The 17,696-nt window shown below is 43.2% G+C and overlaps 1 protein-coding gene across 5 annotated transcripts in view; it reads right to left on the reverse strand.

The window, feature by feature from the left end:
* Positions 1–17,696, reverse strand: part of lpp (LIM domain containing preferred translocation partner in lipoma) — a 188,316-nt gene that overhangs the window by 67,470 nt on the left and 103,150 nt on the right. For all 5 annotated transcript variants that reach the window (XM_083766328.1, XM_083766329.1, XM_083766331.1 and 2 more), the window contains one exon: positions 171–740. In XM_083766328.1, the coding sequence (XP_083622454.1) occupies positions 171–740 (570 nt within the window). The remainder of the gene's footprint in view (positions 1–170; positions 741–17,696) is intronic.

Consider the following 17,696-nt stretch of genomic DNA (forward strand, 5'->3'; position numbering starts at 1 on the left):
GCATGAGGAAACACAGGTAGAGCCAGTTGGAGAAAATCAGTGTCTGTTCTAATGTCAAATAGATATTTAACTGTCATCTGGAAATACTACTAGAGTGACAAAGATTATGTACAGTATCAGCTGATTACATGTGTGGTCGTGTGTGCTCCTCTAATGAGGGCTGCTCTTACCTTGGGTGGAATAATGGGGCCGGCCATGTAAGGAGCTAGACTTGGTGGAGGATCTGTGATGTAGGTTTTCTTGGGAGCTGGAGGCTGGTATCCAGGGGCGGGCTCAGGTACCCAGCCGCCAAGGCCACCTGCAAGGGTTGCACCGGGATAATGCTGATCTTGGTAGGCGGCAGGGCCCATGGGGGAAAAGCCTGGCTGCGGTGGTCCATAGGCAAAGTCAGGGCCTTTGGGCTGGGCGGGCATGTACTGCACCTGAGTGCCGCCACGGTGAGGAACCTGGTTCCCGGGGGCCTGCTGGTGCTGAGGCCCCGGCTGGGCGGCCCGCACCTGAACATTGAAGGTGGGCTGGCTCGGAGTGGAGGCCGTGGCGTAGGAGGCGGCGACTGGCTGAGGAGCGGTCTGGAACTGGGGCTTGGCCACAGGGCTGGCAGAGGAGCCCCCCCCGGGGGCCTGGGGCTTGGGTGTAGATTTCTTGGTGGCAGTGAGAGGCGGCTGGTTGGGAATGACCATACGTTTGTAGCCTGTCACCGGAGCACCGGGACTGGCTGCTGGTGGTGGGACACTGGAGTTCTGGGTACAATGAAACAGAAGCAGATTTAACCACATAATAATAATAATAATAATAATAATACATTTTATTTATAAGGCGCCTTTCAGGGCACTCAAGGTCGCCGTACAGATTAAAAGCAGTACAAGAACACAGTTAAAAGCAGAAAAATAATAATAATTAAACTAGGGCACAGCTTGCAGCAGAAAGTCACACAGAGTCATAGGCCTGCCTAAACAGGTGGGTTTTGAGGTGAGTTTGAAATATGGTGATAGAGTCCATGTTTCTGATGTCAGGGGGGAGGGAGTTCCAGAGGTGAGGGGCAGAGCGGCTGAAAGCTCTTGACCCCATGGTGGAGAGACGGGCTGGGAGGACTTTCAGGGTGAGGGAGGAGGCAGACCTGAGAGACCGGGTGGGGATATTGACGTGGACAAGGTCAGACAGGTATGGGGGGGCGAGGTTATGGATGGCCTTGAATGTGTGGCCATGAACACTAGTGACCATATTCTGGGTATGTCATAATAGGTGAACATTTGGTGATAATAGGCAGACATTTAAGAAAGCACTAAGAAGTGTTTCCTTTAAAACCGTGGAACATGAGTTTGCATTGTGATAAATAGAAACTTGTAAAGTGTATTAATCCAAGCAGGAACACAAATACACAATCAATTGATTGATCATTCGGTTGTGGAGGAACCAACCCATCTGGCTGCAAACGCTTTTGAGATTTTCAAGGGGGCCCTGATCAAAAAAGGTTTCAGAACCACTGCTGTAGGTGGTAGCCTACTTATCCTACTGCTTATAGTCAAACATCTCACAAATATAATAGTTATCAATCAGTGTGCAAATGCACATTGCTAAAATTGACAGACATCACTGTCCACAACTACAGTACAATTTCTATTAAGAACTTAACACTAAATTTGAGCTCTTATTTTGAAAAGCCGCATCACTAGCAGTAGACATAACTTAGGAATCTACACAGAGCTGGGCAGGCCTTGTTTACAATGTGAATCCAGACCGGAGCTCTGGAGTGCTCCACATCGTCGGCTCTGTGCCGTCAAATAAACGTTGTGTTGACCAAAAATGCCATCTGGGACAAGGAATAGGAGATACAGGCGATTGAAAGAAAGGGATAGAATGGATTCTTATGGTGCCGATGATCTAAGTTGGGCGACGGAGTCTTGTGACAACAACAGCTAGCTACCCGATGCTAACGTAAGAAGCATTATGGCTCGATCCATCGAATGCACTAAAAAAGCGCAATTGATCTTTGATGTATCAAAATGACGCTTCAATTGACAAAGGACTTCGGCAATGGCGGTATAAGTGTTAACCACTAATTTGTTGAATTTCATTTTAGAAAATGTTGTAAAGCAGTACTGAAAAGCATTTCTGCAGTAAACAGGATTAAACGAGATAAGTTGAGCAGCACAGTCCCGGTGAGCAGTGGAAGCGCGGCACTTTGATTCCAGAGCCATTTATTGATAGTGCGGTTTACAGTCGAGTAATTATCCAGCCGGCCTCCTCAGAGTCAATTACAAGGCTACCTCAACAGCGGAGGCTGTGCACTGTCCCGACCGTGGCCGGCCATAAACCAGAGCTAATAAAGCAGGGAGGGAAGGGATAAATTGTTTGGTAGAGGACGCTGTGACAGCAGATTGGCAATGGCACATGACACTTGTGCTGACTCTAGCTGCATGTACGGGCAAGATGTTAAATCACAGAGATTTGTAGTGCCTGGTGTTCCTGGGAAGAAGAGACCAACATTACAGGAGCCCGTGCTGGGATTCTCACTCTAACACCACCACTATAATGCTCCCATCTAGCTGTAATAGTTGATGTACTGTATAGGCCACAGATGAAAACATATAGAAAAATTATATATTTGTCCTGTCTTAGGGGCTTCTGTCCTCTACATAACTATGAACTGTTTTCCACTGATTATCGGTGTCAGACTTCCAACCAGACTAAAATGGGTGCTATCATTAACCTTGGCTGGTCTTATTAGGTTATTGCCTAAAGGGGAACAAATCAGAGTCAAATATTAAATTTGCAGCACTCTTTAGACCCTTTGAAAGTTGCCGTGATAAGATGTCTCCCTAAATTGGGTCAAAGTATTTGCAATTGATTTCCCTTAACAGCTGATCATTGCAGAGATACCATACACGCTACAGTCTACACTGCATTGGCATTTCCTTAAATATGGTGTAATCGCATCGATGGTGATCCATTCATCATGTTAAAGTAAATCAAATCAAAAGTGTTGGTGGTAGTAGGGGTGTGTGTGTGTGTGTGTGTGTGTGTGTGTGTGTGTGTGTGTGTGTGTGTGTGTGTGTGTGTGTGTGTGTGTGTGTGTGTGTGTGTGTGTGTGTGTGTGTGTGTGTGTGTGTGTGTGTGTGTGTGTGTGTGAATAAGTGTTGATAACAGTTGTTATCTTTAAAAACAGCAACAAAACAAAGAGACAAACAAATAAAAACACCATAAAACAGCCTCTAGAATATTCTATGCTCCAAACTCAGATTTCTGTCTCAGTGATTATTGCTAAATAAATAAATAAAGAATTGTGGGGAACAATCTCAGCCATGCCCTTTAGGAAGTAAAATTACTCAATTTAAATGTTTCATGGTTTTTAAGTAGTCCAGATTATTAATTTATCTTTAAGGCCTTAAAACCTGCAGTAACATTTACTTAGCAGAGCACTGGAAATGCAAATAGGCCCCTCAAAATAATTACACCGTCATGGTACATTTTCCACCAATTAGATTAAAGTGTATGAATCCAGTCCTTTCTTAGGTGAAGGAACTGATATAAGGGATACAATTCCCAGACCTGAGAACTGTGTAAACAGTTTTATGCAGCACTGGAATGATCTACACAGAATGTGTTTTATCGTTAAACACTGTTTATTTGATTTGATTAATTCAATAAAATAAATTCTGTTTGTGTCATGATGAGTACTTCCAAACGCAAATTCTACGATGCGATAAATGTTTTCATCGAAAAAAGTAACCTGTATGAATGTGGCATCACCAAATAAATAGTTTGATGTGAAAGATTTGTAGACACATTTTCGGATTGTTTATTGATCACACTCCCTACTATACAGTATATAATTTGGCAACCGCTGTTCTAGTAGATATCGAGCTCATTCCTGTATGCTCAATGTTGATATCGCAGGAAACATATGACACCAGTTGAAGCAAGGAAACAGAATGACCTCAGGATATTTAATACGTCAAATGTCAAAAGTGATGGAGGCTTTTAACTGATAAACCTGGCATGAATGTCAGAAAGACTTCCTGAATTTCAGTTCATATTATGGTAACAAAGCAAAAATAAATGAGCTATATCAGTGGCAACCGAAGGAGTTTATGTAGGATGAATGTGGTGTACTGTATCAATAAAAAAAAGATCAATGGCAATCGACAGAATGGTTCCATTAGGGAACATCTAAAGAGGAGCCAACCAATGTGGGAGTCCTGAGAGCTACATGTATCATATCTTGGTCTAAGCTACAGCACTGGTCACTGCATGCCCCTTTACACTAAAAGATGTACTGTATGTAACCCCCAACCCCCTCTTTTCAAAAGCAAGATGTTGCTTTTGATCACATCCTCCCTGCATCCATTGGCTCCCTGGGGCATACTGTACACTATGTGACACTGCTGTGAAGTGAGATGGCAGTATTTATATAGCTCTGAAAAGCAACATGCCGGCTTTTGGTGATACAGGGACATCCGTGCGAACATATCCATATTGAAGGATGCTGTGAATGACAATACATTTCTACAAGCCACACAAATGTTGGGAATTTTTTTCAATTTAAATGAAAAAGGATACCAGAAATTGGCTGATGTACAATTTCACAAGTATGGCTATTTTTGCCATTCATCGTGCAACAAAGCATAAGCTTAATAAGACGCCATAAGATTCTGGTATGCACACGCAGATCCGACACACCCAAGGTCCGACATGCGGAAACAATGGTCGAACATGCACTGCTCCGTGCTTGCCGTTAGGCTTAGGTTAGGGTTTGAGGTACGTTGTGAGACCAATGACAGTTGGACCAAAAGTATGTTGGAACTAAAGCCTGTACCCATGCAAGGTTCTACTGTGATGTCATTGAGATGCACAATCTGACCCACACAGACCAGTACAATATTTGTTCATACAGCTAAACCTCTCCGAAGCCCATGTGCATTCTGGTAAGATACTAGTGTAGATCCAGAGCTAGATTCGCCTGGCGGGCGGACCACGCCACAGCAACGCCACTCTCCCTCAGACATAACCATAAACAAACCCGATACAGTCATACACCCAGGACCACAGGCACGTCGCTACGACTCAGACATAACCACAAACGAGCCCGATATGCCCATATAGAAGTCACCATTTATATAATACATATAATATAAGAATGCATACACTAATACATCAATCATACAATAATCCTGGTAGCTTTGAAAAGTATGACTTGATGGAGCAAGAGCACAGGCATACTGATTGAACAGTGCAGGGGGTTCAAAGCCATGACAGGGTTAACAAGTGATGCTCTCTAGAATCTCTGTGTGGCACATTTAATTCCCGTGTGAGTATATGGCAGATGGCAGCCTATGAACATGACCGCATGAGGCTGAAAGACAAACTGCTCACACCTCAGCACACGCGCACGTTTAGCAACAACGGTAGGCTGTCACTGTCACATTCTCCCCTTTGTTGTCGGCAAACACAACAAACCGCACACAACGGTTTGGAAAAAGTTTTTCCTTTCGCTGTGATTCAAACCGACGTTGCAAACAACTTACAGTGAGCGTGAAATCTCACAGAGACTCCTCAAGAAAGGCATTTTGACACATTAAAAAAGATTAGGATAGACTATGCAGACCTTGGGGGAGGCTGAGTAAAAACTGTAAACTTTGCATTTCAAACCACGAGAGTAGGGAGATGGGTGTTATTTTTATAGCAAGCTTCAGGGGGAAAAAAACGTAAAGAGGCAGATATTCTTTTCATTAGTTTTTAGTTTTCATACACGTGATATTGTCTCTAAACTTCCTTCCTGCTCAGGTGGGGACACTGCATGTTTTGGCCTCAGCGTCTATGTGTATGACTTCTGTCCATCTCAGCCAACACACAGGTTCTGTGATCATCTCTACTTTCACAACTTTCACTCTGGCACAAACTGCACCAAACCGGAGTGAGTTTCGCTATTCACTCACATCCGCCCTCGGTATAGTCAGGCACATGACGGGGTTATCAGTCCTCTGCTTAAAAAAATGTTCCAGATAAGGCACATTAAGTGTGATTAAAGATATCTCCTCGAAATGTGCCGAGACCCCCAGCTGTTTTGGAGACTATCTTCCATTTGCAGATAAGAGTGTATTATACAAGTATTCTGAACTTCATTCCGTCCTGCGTATCTCATAGTTTATTTTTTATACCAAGTTAAAAAAAATCAAACTAGGAAATTTGAATTACATTAAATGTTTTCAGTACTGCCATTATCTACTGTTAAGTATTACTATATTTCTGAGGCTGTACGTTTTTCAGAGCACAGAGTGAAACATGGTCTCATTACTACAGCATCAAAAATAACTTGTTTGTTTAACAGGGTTTCAGCCTTTAAGGCATTGTAAATTGCTTTGCTCACACGCAATATGCAGCCTAAAATTAGGTGTGAGGGAGAGGGTGTGAAGGAAAAAGGTATCAGCACGCAAATGGTTAGATATTTGTACGAATAATAACTAGCAATGTGCATTTCTAGATAATTGGTAATACATTTCAATTTCAGACCTATTCTAAACGTTTTAAAGAAAATGTGTGAATTGTAATTTAAACCCTATACTGTACTGTACTTCATTGACCGGCGTCTGTACTCTGTCCCCTCCTTTTTCCTTCTACTGTACACCAAAACTTTGCTGATAATAGTGAACCTAAAGGCTCATCTCGATGACATCACAGTAGAATCTTATGGCTTCTTGTGGAACTAGAAGTAGCTGCGTACTGTATGTTTGTTCAGATGCACATGTTCATACTGTATATGATCTAGACTCCAAAGAAAACACTTTTAATTAACAGCATGAATAAATACTGTAAATTAATACATAAAGCAGCAGGGGGAAATTAAGACGGACTCTGTTGGAACTGAGAAAGACACAAGGGTACACCTTGTCTGCAGATATCGGAAGTGACCACTGTATGCACAGCAATCAAGCTCAGACTTAAGAAACGACAAAAGGAAAAGAAAAGTATGAAACATCAAAGCTGAAGAACAAAAACATCTTAAAGACCTTTTCAATCAGCCTGAGAAACAGGTACCAAGCGTTGGAAGCTAAAGAGCAAGGCGTAGAAGATGAAGAGGTAGAGCGTGACTCCCAAATAATGGAGAAGGCGTACATAGAAGTAGCTGAGGCAGTCTTGGGTAGACCACGGAAAAAGAAGAAGCCATGGATCAGTGAAGAATCATGGAGCCTTGTAGAACAAAGAGAAGCCATACATAAGAAGATCCTGGGAACACATTCCGAAAGAATCAAGAAGCAGCTAAAAGATAAGTACACAGAGACGAATAAAGAGGTGAAAAGAAGTATAAAAGCAGACAAAAGGAAATGGATAGAGAACATCCCGAGTGAAGCTGAAGATGCTGCAAGAAAACAACAAATGAAGACAGACTCACAAAGACACTGTCCAATGAGAGACCCAGACAGAGCACAGCAGTACTGGACAAGGATGGTAACCTCATTAGTGGAAGAGACGCAATTAAGTCGAGATGGACAGAACACTTCAAGGAAGTACTTAATAGAGTAGAACCAGAAAACCCAAAAACTGAAGATGAGGAATGCGATTTCAATGACAGAATTGAAGAGATCTCGGTAAACGAACCAACACTAGGTGAAGTCAAAGAAGCAATTAAAAGACTACAGAGCGGCAAGGCACCAGGAATCGACTCCATCACAGCTGAACTGTTAAAAGCAGACAGAGTTCTCAACAATGAAGGTACATCAATTGTTAGGGAAAATATGGAAACATGAGAAGATCCCAACAAACTGGAAGAAAGGGCTCATTATAAAACTAGCAAAGAAGGGGAACCTCAAAGAATGCAAGAACTCGAGAGGCATAACCCTACTCTCTGTAGTAGGAAAGATACTTGGCAGGATTATTGTAGATCGCATAAGGAAAGGAATAGACTGCAGGCTGAGAAAGGAACAAGCTGGTTACAGGACAGGTAGGGGAACAACTGAGCAAGTCTTCATACTGAGAAACATTATAGAACAAGTTAACGAGTGGCAAGCAACACTATACATGAACTTTGTAGACTTTGAAAAGGCTTTCGACTCTGTCCATCATGAAAGCCTGTGGAAAATGATGAAGAAGTACGGAATCCCAGAGAAGATTGTTAGAATGGTTAGAACGTTTTATGAAGACTTCCAGTGTGCAGTAGAAGACCAGGGAGAAATATGCGAGTGGTTTAACATAAAAACCGGCGTTAAACAAGGATGCAATATGTCAGGGTTCTTATTCTTGATTGTGATTGACTGGGTAATGAGAAGAACAGTTAGACAGGGAGAGAATGGAATTCGATGGAAGCTGACATCAAAACTTGACGACCTAGATTTTGCAGACGACATAGCGTTGCTCTCCTCCACAAAACAGCATATTCAAAATAAAACAACACAAATGGACGAAGAAGCCAGGCGAGTAGGACTCAAGATCAACATACAAAAGACAAAAACAATGAGGATTAATCCAAGGAACCAGGAAAGTTCACTTATTTAGGAGCCACAATTTGCAAAGAGGGAGGTGACATGAAGGACCTGAGGAGTAGAGTGTCAAAAGCAAGAGGGGCATTCATCAGACTGAGAAACACCTGGAGCTCAAACAACATCATGAGAAGAACAAAGCTAAAACTGTACAGGACACTAGTGTTGCCAGTACTGCTATACGGATGTGAAACGTGGAAAATGAACAAAGGAGACAACAAGGCAGTTGATGTGTTTCACAACAGATGGCTACGAAGAATACTCCGTATACACTGGGAAGATCACATAAGCACCAAAGAGCTGCTAGAAAGAGCTGAGATGAAGCCGCTGAGTGAGGAAGTGAAGCTGCGTAGATGGAAGATGATTGGACACATACTACGACAGGACCACAACAATGACTGCAACATAGCATTAACATGGGCACCAGAAGGGAAACGAAGGAAAGGAAGACCAAAGACCACCTGGAGGCGTACCGTTGAGAAGGAGAGACAAGAGGCAGGATGGAGGTCATGGACTGAAGTGAGGATGGCAGCAGCTGACCGTGAGAAGTGGAAGCGCTCTGTGAAGGCCTTATGTGCCACAAGGCACGAAGTGGATAGGTAACAGGTAACTGTTGGAACTGAAATCAAATCAGCAAAGGTGAACAGCTTGGACTCCTCATGCATAGAAGGAAGCATGAGGTCAGTTCACTGCGGCGTAATGTACAGCCAAGTATGGGTCCTTGAAATCAAAAAGGTTGATAATCACTGACTTATTCACACATCATAGAATGTACAGAGTGTGTATAGATCGGAGGAACAGATGCGAGAACACGCCACGAGCCAGGTGGCGCGCTCGCACACTCATGCTCGGAGTGCTTTACCAGCCGGTTTGGAGAAGCGCGGCCAAGACAGATCCACAAAGATCAGGGCCGTGCCTCAACAGTGTTAGTTATGTAATCGCATGTAAAAACTGGGTTTCAAAAGACAAATGTGGTTAGTATGTATATTGCATCATATTAAGTATGATGTAACAACTTCATATGAAGTGGGACGTTAACTCGCTGATGCAACTGGAAATTTGGCTTTCTGGGCTCCAGGGTGAATAAAATGTGTCCCTGAGAATCAGCTACAGTACATGGCACACAGTAAAATCCAGAGTGTTTAATATGTGGACCCGGGTCCATTTTTACACTCTCAAGAATTATATTTAGATGTGTTAATAGCTCAAACACCATGCAAATCCAGTTTGGTCCAAGTGCAGATGTTACTACTCCCTTCTTATTATTTTGTACTCTTGACGTTTAAAAGATTCTCTCTGCTTTTATCTGTATCTGTCCTGTATTTCATACAGCTGAATTTCCCTCAGGGGATCAATAAAGAATAAAGATCTATTGAACTAACAATCTAGATTTGATCCAATTTCAACCTGGAGTCGCAGTAAAAGCAACATTTGTCAAAGATCTTGAATATAGCTAGACAGTAGACACAATACTGTAATAGATGCTGTCGCTCTGTGTATTTCACCTGCGACACCTACTTAATCAGGGCTTAAGTGAACAATGGCTGGCTGTGTCTCAACGGGTTGCCTTTAACATGGAGGATGAATTGGCTGATGAGGGTCTATATCACTCCAGAGAAATTAAATAAATTTAGTGCAGATATTCCAGATACTTTTATCAGATGTGGTAAAGACAAAGGTACACTTTTCCATTGTCTGTGGGCATGTCCAAGAGTGAAAGAATTCTGGGAAGAAGTGAGGAGGGAGATTCAGAAGATATTGTCGATAGATATTGAGCGTGGTCTTTACCCACCTGGCCATAAGATTCAGAGTAGTGAACAAAGATTTCTAGATTTATGTTTACTACAAGCCAAAAGGGCTATAGCCTTATCGTGGAAAAAGATAGGCAAACCCAGTATTGCTCAGTGGTTTAGGGAGTTATCATTTTGTCTTCCTCTGGAAAGAATCACTTATACTCGGTTAATGATTTATCTTATTTAATGGTGGAAAGTGAAAATGTCTAATTGTATTCTCTGCAGCTGTTTGGTCTTGTGGCCATAAGGACTCTGTTGTTGTTACCATTCTAAGTGCCCTTATTTTATTATACTGTACTTATATATGTATGTACTGTATGTTATTGTTTAGTTTTTTGTTTGTTTTTCATTTTAAGTAATTTCATTGTATTGTATTGTCTGATGTATTGTGTATTGTTTTGTTGTATTGTCTGTTTGTCAAAAAAAGAAAAATGCAATAAATATATTGTTAAAAAAACAAAAACATGGAGGATGAACATATTTATGTGGAAGATGTCAAACAGTAGAAAGTTATTCTTCTTACATTCACCTCCTGCGGTACCACAGGCCTGCCCTGCCCTGCATTACGATTCACCCGTGCACTGGGAATTCCACACACTCCCTACCTCGCTCCTGTTCCAGAGGGCCGTGTACAGTTTAAAACATCCCTCCCTCATGTCAATGTCACCAGCCGCACAGATGGAAAACTATCTCTTCTCTCGGAGGCTGCTTGGCTATGTGTGTGTGTGTGTGTGTGTGTGTGTGTGTACATGTCGAGCGGAAGAGGCATAATATGCGATGACAGCAGTTGATGCTAAGCCTTTTAGCATTGTTGCTAGGAGGGTCGACTTTGTGATGTCAAGAGGAGGCAGGTTTCTGATGACAGTCACACAGCTTCCTGACTCAAACAAAGTGTGTCACCGGCTCGGGCCTGTTAATAAAAGACAATGGGGTGATAGTACTGTGCAGTTTATTAAACTAACGAACGTTGACGGAACACATGGAGCGCCTACGGCGCGAGTTCCTCTCTCCACAGTTGGCTGCCCCTGTCAAAACTCACAACCTGCTGCCATGCTGACCTTAAGGTCAATGGGTGCCGGTGGCTGCCTGGCAGCCTCTCTGCTCCATGCAGCAGCAGCTCAGCAATCAGAGGGGAGAGTAACGTGCAAAGCAAACAGAGATAAAGAGTTAACCACTCTTAAGCCCTTGTCATAAAAATGTGAGGTTGTAGATCAGCTATTTTCACAATTTCTGAAAAAAATTGCCTATGATGACATGCACGAAAGAAAATAGGGACGCCAGGTTGGAAGTGACACAGCCCAGTAATTGCAGGGCTGGAGTGTCAAGCATGATAGGATTCGCTGAGCCCCTTGTTGTCCGGGCATAGACCTATGGTCACACAGCCGTGCACAGAGAGAGCACCCATGAACACTAAAATGTCCATAGCAAAGAATAGCTGCCCGTGGCCATGACATTTTAGGAGGAATCAATGAGGCCAGGATAGGATACTGGTACTGATACTGAGTAGCACAAGGAAGCTAGGAATAACTAATGCAAGCATAAGATTAAAGAGGGGTTATTTGTCACTCACTCATACAAGTACAAGCAGTGAAATGTTGCAGAAGGTGTTCCAGAAGATGTGCAACAATAATTGCAAAATGACACCTTAATATTAGTGGCAGTTAAATTTTGCAAGCTTTTTTCAAGCGGCCTCCTTGTGGCGCTATAACAGGCTAATGTGAAAACTTTGGGGCAGAGGTTCAGCTCTGGCATCCAGGGAGTGTGTGTGTGCAGAGTGTGGCTGCGATCAAGCCAACGGTGCCAGAGATTAGCTGTCCACAGATGGACGGACAGACACACACACGGACGGACGGAGTGCAAAACATACTCTCTCCCTATGCCTTCGGCCTGGTGGAGACAATAAAGTTGTAATATAGTACAGATAAAAAAGGCAGGTATCGGGAAAAACCTCTACGTTTGCTGGTGTGAGGACATTTCACCTCCTCAAACTTTACAGTATGTTGTTAGCAATAGCTCAGATAATAAAAACATGACAAACCTTGCAATTGCACTCCTACTCTTCACAGTCTGTGACATCTTTAAAAGGTCACGCAGGGAATCATAAGATTAACCATTATCGGTGACGTCAATGTTGAGTGCCACTCGACACCTACCGGTCACCTGTTTCATATTGATTCAGATTGATCCAGACTGTTGAGCTACTGAGCAGCTTAATGGAAATGGCCTCAGTCAGTGCTACTGTAGGCCAGGTTGACAAACAGCATCCTTCTGTAGTCCATTATCAGGCCCAGTTTCCTACCACTCAACGTATCAAGTCTGAATGCCCTTCCACCTCAATGCTGCCAATCACAGAACCATGAACTGCTGTAAACAGCAAACTGAATATGAACCGCCTTTAAATAGGTCCTCCACGGCATCAGCTTTCAGGGTGAGTGACAAAATATCAACGAAGCACATTTTTAAATTCATATTCTGTCAATATGGTCAATTCTAAAGACACATTGGCGCTTGCAACCTACGGTAGCAAAACTATGAGGAAATTGATTATGGCTCTTGAGAAGAGATTTGGGGATTACTGTAGGTTTCCTCCTGTCACAGTGGGCCTGACATCTCACTAAGCACTGCTTTAATCCCAGCTGCAGTGGTACAGATCAATCACACAAAAAGGAATATACTCACTCACTGTACATGGTACATACAACCTACAGGTATGTGACCTTCTCAGATGAAATGTACAAGGAACACATACCGACTCCTGCACCGAAAAACTCAAGAGTTACTGCTCATTGGCCTGCCCCATGAGAGGCATACTGATTAGTGTAATAAATTGACACCTTCAATCATCATTCAATCAATGTAATCCAATGTCTCAGGTTTAAGTGGATTTCCCTGACCACAAACTATAGAATACATTAAAAGAAAGGCTACAATTCCCTGGTTTTTATATAGCGCATGCATATGGGGAGAGTGAGGGGGGGGGGGTGTCCGCTGAGACAGCAGACATCAAACAGAGCGGCATATAGCCAACCAGGCACATACCTTTATGGATGCTCTATTAAAATGTTTACACTGCATTATAGGGCTGAACAAAGCCACTTCAAACCAGGAAAACATGACCCGTGAACGACCTCTGCAACTGAACCCTCAAGGGGTGTATCAAAGAAAACTCTTGATGTTGTATTGTACAGTAGGTGTCAGCTGCTGTATGTGGTTCGTTTAGGCTGAACATGAACAGTCTGCAGCAGCATTAGCGCTCTCTGTCAGATTCCAATTCTCTGCGGTATAAATCATGATTGAGGTAATAAGGTCCATAATGGGGTATAGCACCTGTATGTGGGGCTTGCGTTGGTACAGTATTACGCGCTTACCCTGGTGTCCTGTGCCTCAAATAGCAGATCTACATGTTCACCATGGGTTGCATCATGACGCACGGTGAGCTTTTAGATCTGCCAAATCTTGTGCACCACATTACCCCTTATCCCTACACGTGTTTGCCATTAAAAAAAAGTTGAACAATTTCAATAGGTTTCTCAAAATAAGCGACTAAGTTTAGGGATAAGGGGTAAGGCAAGATAGGGCATGTCTGACTGTACCGCATGCAGTTTACCTTTCTGACTAATAAAGTATTCAATCAACCAGCTTTCATTTGAAATGTTTGAATGTCTGATCTGGTTGCTACCACATTTCTTTTCTTTATTCCTTTCTTTTGCAAATACACATTTCATGCATATTTATTATACCACTGGTGTTCCACTGTTCAAAAGTATTTGAACACACACACACACACACACACACACACACACACACACTTTGCAGAATGGAATTGTAATGTGACAATTGTAATGTGAAAAAAAAGAGAAAGAATCAAGAAAGTGAAAGCGCAGTGTCACTCTCATACATTCAACTGTGTTGAATGAGTAAGAGAGTCTACACCAGTGTGATGTGAACTGTCTCGCGTGCCTTACCTGACAGCTGATGCTGCTGTTTATATTCAACAGTAACATCGGGTAGCACCGCGGATCAAGCATATCTGTCTAGGATCTCAAGCACACAGTGAGCTCACACAGCATGGCAGAACCACCACACCACAGAGGATAACACCCTACACTTCATCTGCAGTAGGTGCACTGAAATATAACGCAGAAAAAGTCTGAAAGCTTTGTTGCTGCTTGTTGTGTACAATAGTACGTACATTTATTGCAAGCATGACTGTGGTCCATGCTGAGCACCACATTCCAGCACGTTCAGCCGTTACTGCTCAATGATGCTGTGCCGGGCCTCTAACTGCCTCTATTCCTATCATACACATTGAGGTCTGATTGCTGGTGACGTGTCAGTTTTCCCAGCAGTGAGATAGGTGCCATCTGAAGAGGGGGTGGCTTTCTCCTCTATTTAAACTCCTTTGTTCCAAGCAACCGAAACGTTGTTTAATTAAGCATTTTCCTGGGAGCAGAGAAACAGTGTGCAGACATCCCTTCCTTTTCATTGGGTTTTCTAAGCAGACATATACGTAACGTCTCGAGTGACGAGTGTTAATTTAACCGAGAGGGTACAGAAGGCACCAAACTTCTTTGAATTCTCTGTTACAAATGGAAACATTAACGGTGAGGATTTTGCTGTCTACTGTAGACCTGTGATTAAGTATCATTCTGGCAAGCACACGTATTGTATTAGATTTATTACATGCACTCCTGAAGGGGTGGAAGCACTTCTTCTTGAGATGCCCCCAACCCCCATTATTTTGAGAGTCAGGGGATGGGGTGCACTGCATAGGTCACAGACCTGGAGGGGAGCCGGCACAATGCCAGTGCGCCCAGTCAGGCACCGGACACCGTGGTCAGAAGTAGAGTTCAATTCCATCTGAGAGGATCACATACCTGTACAGTACATGGTGACATGTATGCAGCTGTTGGGTCGCTTGAAATTGAGTAAAACAATAAAACAAATACGAAAATAAATACTGTACAGGCACAACACTACAGCTTTGGACACAGAGAAAAGATGAAGTACACCAGGGGGACCCAATAGCCAAGTGGTTAGGGCACGTACCACATGGGCTCTAATGTCTGAGAGCGAGTGCCAGATTTGATTCCCAGCCACCCGGAAACATTTGCTCCATGTCGTCCCATTGACCTATATTATTACCTGGTAGAGGCAAAGAAAAGCCCTGCCCTACCTACATGTGCAAGTCTGTGAGTCAAGCCTGTTTCGTTTGTTATTGTTTTGTGCCCAAACGTGCAGTAGCAGAGTAGGCCACATTTGCTTTAAAAAGCCATCCCAGTTATGGGGGCTTGGTCACTCCCATCAATACAGTACCCATCAATAAAGGCTCAGAGCCCAAAATAATAGAATAAGAATGAAGTATGCTGTACTTGCTGCTGAGGGAAGCACAAAAGAACAAGCACATCACGAACAGCTGGTGTGGAGAGGAGTTTATGCTTGAACCATTTTGAAAAATGAATAAGAGTTGACTCGAGGAGACTGGACGATGAAAGGCATTCCTCAAACAAACAGGTGTTCTGAAAGTAAAAGCTGTGGGTTTTTTTTTAACAATGTCTGTCGCTGACATTTTTTAACTGCTATAATACAGAATACAGTGTAGCAGTTTTCTTTTCTCCCCGAAAAAAGTTTTTAATGCATTCCTGTTAGTTTCACGATGAAATATCTGACCTTTTAAATTCATGAAAAAAGTCCAATAAAATTAGCTGTGCTCTATGGCAGTACTGGAGAGTGCAGTCGAGGCTAAACTAAATTTAAGAGCCAAGAGACAAACGGGTACATCATCTTCAAAAGTAAATAATCGCAGCTCGTGGGTGTAAAGCAGGCAGATGTGTTCACTCAGATGTACGACTCTCTTCCACTAGGATTCATACGTGCTGCTGTGTGTCTTCTCCTCTCCACCTGCTACTCACACCCTGGCAACAGGGAAGCATCTTTTAAGCTCCATCTCAAATTAAGAGAAAATATCATGAGTTTTCCATAGTCTAGAAAATTGGTTCTCAAAGTGGGTCCCCAGCAAAATTAGGAACTTTTTTAATTCCATTATTATTTCACGGGTACCGTAGAAGTTAGCCCAATAAAAGTATAAGAATAATTATTCAGATCATCTGTTTCACTCTACCTACTGTGCAGATGTAGAATTTTGAACTAAATCTAATCTATCAACATCTTCTCTTACAAGGGTTGGCCTAATACCTATTCATTTGTGGGTCCTTGGCATGAAAATATTTCGAGAACACCTGGTCTAGAGGGCACGTTATAGTCAACGAAGTTGAGGTCTACTGGCCTTTCTTCGGATATCTTACGTCATGTTGAGGACATCAGTCTTGCCCAAATACAGAAGGATGGCCGAATGGTGGATTTGGGATTCCGAAAATGTACCAGTACCACACTGTGAAAAACTGAAAATGGGATGCAGTGTGAGCTTGTAGATCGGTTCTTTTTTGGTGTGAAACGCCTGCGTATCACACATTGAAATATTTTACTCAGGCAGAAGTGTAGACTTCGGAGGGGGCACGGTGGCACAGTCGGTAGTGCTGTCGCCTCATAGCTAGAAGGGGTTCTAGGGTTCGATTCCCGCTGGGTACACTGTGGGCGCTGGGGGCGTCTTCTCTCCTCAGCGTCATCAGTGCCCATACCTGAGGTCGGGTTTGGCGAAAGGGCCTTTCTGTGTGGAGTCTGTATGTTCTCCCCGGGTCCCCTAGGGTAGGTACCTCCACAAAAACATGCAGTAATCCTGGTCTCTAAACTGGCTCCACCTGGCCAGGCGGGGAGCCTGATGGAGGAATAACATGTTCCTTCCACGTGCAACCGGGGAAACCCCCCCCTGTCAGGTGAAAAGAAGCGGCTTGGACTCCTCATGCATTGAAGGAAGCATGAGGTCAGTCCGTTGCTCTCCCCAGGTTGGCAGAGGGAGTGTAGAGCCCAGGATTACATTAGCTAATTGACACTGGGTGAAAAAAATGGGTTACAAAAATCGTGGGATAAAAATTTAAGTTAAAAAAAACTGTGAACACAGGTGAGAAGAAAGCCTATGACAAACAGGATGTACAATAGAAAGATATAGTAGAAATATTATGATTAGGCTGCTTGCACATGATTTTGTTTGTGATATCCTGAGGGTTTGTTACATACAGCAGAGCGTGAGCCACAAATGCACTCTGCACAGACAAAACACACATTGCTGTGTAGCATAAACCACAAACGGCTCAGTGACCTCACTATTAAATGATGTACAGCCAACCTCGGAGTCCATGTATAGGTCACTGCGCCTTTTCCTTGATGACACAACAACAGCCGCTTCCGCATCATCTTTCCTGGCAGCGGTAACACGTTTCAGTCTCATCCCCCCCCCCCCCCCCCCTCCATGAGCGGACACAAATGAGAGAAGGCTTCGCTGCACTCTGCTGACTGACTGCTAAACGAGGTG

This window comes from Protomyctophum parallelum, assembly GCF_964188405.1.
Source record: "Protomyctophum parallelum genome assembly, chromosome: 6".
Classification (NCBI taxonomy): domain Eukaryota; kingdom Metazoa; phylum Chordata; class Actinopteri; order Myctophiformes; family Myctophidae; genus Protomyctophum; species Protomyctophum parallelum.